The sequence below is a fragment of the Salvia splendens genome, chromosome 2 (genome assembly GCF_004379255.2).
Source record: "Salvia splendens isolate huo1 chromosome 2, SspV2, whole genome shotgun sequence".
Lineage (NCBI taxonomy): Eukaryota > Viridiplantae > Streptophyta > Magnoliopsida > Lamiales > Lamiaceae > Salvia > Salvia splendens.
Genome location: NC_056033.1, coordinates 22805141 through 22809122, shown reverse-complemented (window position 1 = coordinate 22809122; position 3982 = coordinate 22805141). Strand labels below are relative to the sequence as shown.

Here is a 3982-nt window from a genome sequence, read left to right as displayed (position 1 = left end):
TATATCTTGAATTATTTCCAAAATTGAATCCAAGATTTGAAAACCGTAATCAAAATTTGGAAATCGAAGTCACGGAACAAGGCGATGCGACGTCACGCATAGGGAAACCCTAATCTTGCGTCGTCGTACTCCCACTGAACCACAGCCGCCGCTGGGCTCCCACTAGTCCCGCGAGTTCGACGAGCCTGACGTCTTCAACGTTGCCGCGTTGACGTCGCTCTGCCGGCGCTGCTAGCTTCTGCTCGCTGATCGCCTGATTGGCGTCACAGCTTGCCTGTGCAGTCGCCCATGTTGCCGCTGCTGCTGCTGCGTCGTCGCTGCTGCGATGTCGCATTCTCAGCCGCTCCAACAACAGCTTCCTCCAAGCCCGGAATCTGCCCAAGAAGGGCTCCCACTCGAAAAACTGTCACCACCGGCAATCTACTGTTGGACATCTCCGATGCAACTGCGTCGATGTCCCACCGCCGCTGCTTCTGCCTCGGTGTAGTCGCTGCATCAGCGACGTTGTCACCGCAGAATACCCAGCCGAATTCTCGACTATGAACAGCCATCAAAGACAGCCGCCACCATCGCGAATTAACCAACTGGTCGGTCATTGATGCCATGTGACGATGTCATTCTCCACGGACAGATTCTTAATATCAAGTGCATGTCGCCGAGTCATTCAATCAACCAAAGTAATCATTCCAAGTAATGATTACAAGCTAAGATGATAAGAATTGATTCTGGAGAATTAATTCTCCCAATTCGATGAATCTGGGCAAATCACAACATTACGCCGAACTAGGGTTTTCGAAGTTTACATGTTCTAACACATAATCATACAACGAAAACACATCTGGTCATGCATTCAAGCAATTTACATAACATGAAATTAATCCACATAATTAGAGCCAAAAATTGGCTCTGATACCAATTGCTGGGGTATGGAGCCCCTTGCACAGCGTAAGTTATGCATTCACAAATAAATCATACATACAGATCTATTTGACCGATTATGGGATTAATTAATTACATGTTAAACAATCAAAGATGCATGCTAGAACGCACATAAATCATGTAAAATGAATTAAATCCTAAAACATGAATTTCCTATGGATTAGAATTACCGATCTCATTCTCTAAAGAATCGTCGATTGCTTGCGGCTTCTCCACGTGATGTTCTTCGTACTCAACCACGAACCTTCTAATTTGTATCCCGAACTCAGAATCCGACCTTTGGGTGGGCAAAGTTTGTCAGAATCGAAAAGGGCTTGATTAGAAAGGAGACATAACTCTAGTTCTGTGAAGAACTGATTTTTCCGTCCACTCCCAGAGGGGAGCACGAATATTATGAGTAAAAAAAACCTTAATCTTCTTTCTAATCTCCTTTTATATAGAGTTATTATGGGCCAGATTAGGGATCCATGGAGGTTGGACTTGGGCCAAACCTGTTGGACTTTTACTAATTAAATTGAGACTCAATTTAATACAAGTCCAACAGAATATTATTATCAGCCACTATAGTAAAATAATATTGACTGCCCGTCCAATCCCAAATTACGAGTAATCCGGACTTTACCTCTTTAATTTATTATTTCCCGTGTTTAAGATATAAATATCCATTAATTAATTTAAGCCTGCTATTTGACTTTAATTAATTAATATCTTTTTCCAAAAGTTGTCTAGTTCAAAATCTTTATTTATTATTCTGGAATAAATTCCAACCGGCCGGGTTTCTAAATAATAAAACCATTTTCGAACACCTCTTGAGGATATTATCAAACTGGACTCACCCAGCACATGATTCATTGCAATAACAATACTAGCACCTCTAGACATTAATCACCACTACCCAAGATATCAGGATTCTTGGATTGCGAAAAATCCGCACCATTTGATAAATCAAAGTAGTGCATAATCAATATCGTATGCTCAATGTTATATCAATAATGATTAAGAAATAACAATCACCGAGACCTCGTCTTTCAGTAAATAGCAAGAAAGACTTATCTCAACTGTTAGATCCTTCAGTGCTATACCACACCATTGTCGTTTATTTCCTAAGGTAAGGATACATGCGGACTGACACTGCAACCTTTCACGATGGGTAGCCAAAGCCTATCTAGGTTGTGAAATTCTATTTCTCTTCTACAAAGGACCGTACCTATCAAGTGTGCATTGATGTGTAGGTTTTGGTCAGAGAGAATGACGAAGTTGTTTCCCTTTGTTCCATGGAAGTAGAACACCACGCCGTCCCCTCCCACAAAGCGCGGGTAGTAGCATATTGAACCCTTCTCGTTTCAGTCGGGCTTCCTCCCTGAAGTAAAACCATGCACACATCAATAGCCATTTTACTATGATTTTTAATTAATACTTCATTCGTTTCACAGTAGTAAAGTTATTTCATTTTTTGTACTCAAATGATAATAAATAGATAAAAAGTAAAGTAAAAAAGAGAATAATGTTGACAAGACTTTTATCTACATTATTTTTTTACTTTAATTACATTTGCAGGTAGCTTGGCATCTGCTGCTGCAGTCGATAAAGCAGCCCTTTTGCTTCCTGTTCTTCTTGGGCTTCCTCTGCGGGCAGTCGGACGGGCAGGTCAGTGTCTTATGTAGACATGCTCCCACGCCAAGGCACTTACCTTTTTCCTGCCCAGAACTTGGCACTGGTGATAATGATTCGTAATTACCGGAAGGGACAGGAGTAGGTGCCGACGGCCTTGTTGGTCTCTGCCCATTTTCTTCCTCGTCATCGCCATCATTCCCATCATTGTTGTTGTTTCCGTTGCCATTGCCGTTTCCGTTTCCATTGTTACCTCCAAAGTTACCATTGCCGTTTCCGTGTCCGTTGCCGTTGTTACCTCCCAAATTACCGTTGCTGTTGCCGTTGCCGTTGCCATTGTTGAGCCCTGTGTTACCATTGCCATTGCCATTGCCGTTGCCATTGCTATCGCCTTGGGCAACAATAATGCCTACAAACAACGCCAAAAGGGCTGCCAATATGCAAACCCTTCTCACCTTCATTTTTTTCTTGATTCAAACTCAATTTTTTCTTGTTATAGCTCTCTATTATATATATATAAATAGTACTACTAAAAATGAAAGTGATGATGAATTTAGTGACCACATTGGATCAATATTTATAGGCTATCAGAAGTGGATGGATGAACAAGCATGTGCAGTTCAGGTAAAGTAGCTGAATTATGGGGGTTGAGATGCATGGACTTTCTACATTCTAAGGAAATTATAACAGCTCATTTAATATAATTAGTTTACCTTTGATTGTTTCTGCTGCAAAACCAGCTCGTGTGTAAGTAAGTCTTCTAGTTGACTTTAACCATCTTTAAGGTCTTTCTTACGTTGAATTCATTTTACTTCAACTGATTAAACAATTTTGTTGCCTTTGTGAATGATTTTATCTTTTGTGACGAGGTTTTCCACCTGCATTTTTTCACTAGATCTGCCTCTATATAATGCAAACAGTGTTGGTTTCTGGGGATTAAGAGATACAACCGGGCGTAATACAACCCAAAAGAAAGAATACAAAAGGAGAAACTGAACTTAAAATTACAACGGAAAATCGAAACAACTAAATCTGAATTAGCCGAGTCGAGGAGGCCTCTTCCCGCAAGACGAGATACGCCCCGGTAGTGCTCTCGGTTTGGCGTGTCGTCCCCAAAGGTAAAACGGCTACGTCTCTGGTGAAGTAGCACCGCTATCAGCAGAGCTCCGGCGAACTGGATGGAGGAGAGGGCAGAGCTTCGACAGAAAGCAATGCAGAGAGAGGGAAAGAGATTATGAATGCAGAGAATGCTTGTTTTTGTGTAGCTAATGCAGTGGTATGGCTAGCCTATTTATAGGCCAAGCCACCATGCAGGGTCAACCAAGCCATTGAAGGCTCATCATGGCAAATTCGTAACCGTCGTCGGTTACAGGCGTGTGGCAGGAGTGTGCCTTTCGCGTGTGTAGCATGTGGATTTCTTATGTGGCAGCCA

At 41.9% G+C, this 3982-nt stretch overlaps 1 protein-coding gene across 1 annotated transcript; it reads right to left on the bottom strand.

Annotated features, from left to right (window-relative positions):
• Positions 1-2071: 2071 nt before the first annotated feature.
• On the bottom strand, positions 2072-3056 carry LOC121780379 (putative proline-rich receptor-like protein kinase PERK6). Its single transcript, XM_042177974.1, has 2 exons — positions 2489-3056; positions 2072-2299 (listed from the first exon to the last, which is right to left on the bottom strand). The coding sequence occupies exons 1-2, from the start codon at positions 3009-3011 to the stop codon at positions 2283-2285; spliced, it is 540 nt and encodes a 179-aa protein (XP_042033908.1). The 5' UTR covers positions 3012-3056; the 3' UTR covers positions 2072-2282.
• Positions 3057-3982: the final 926 nt, after the last annotated feature.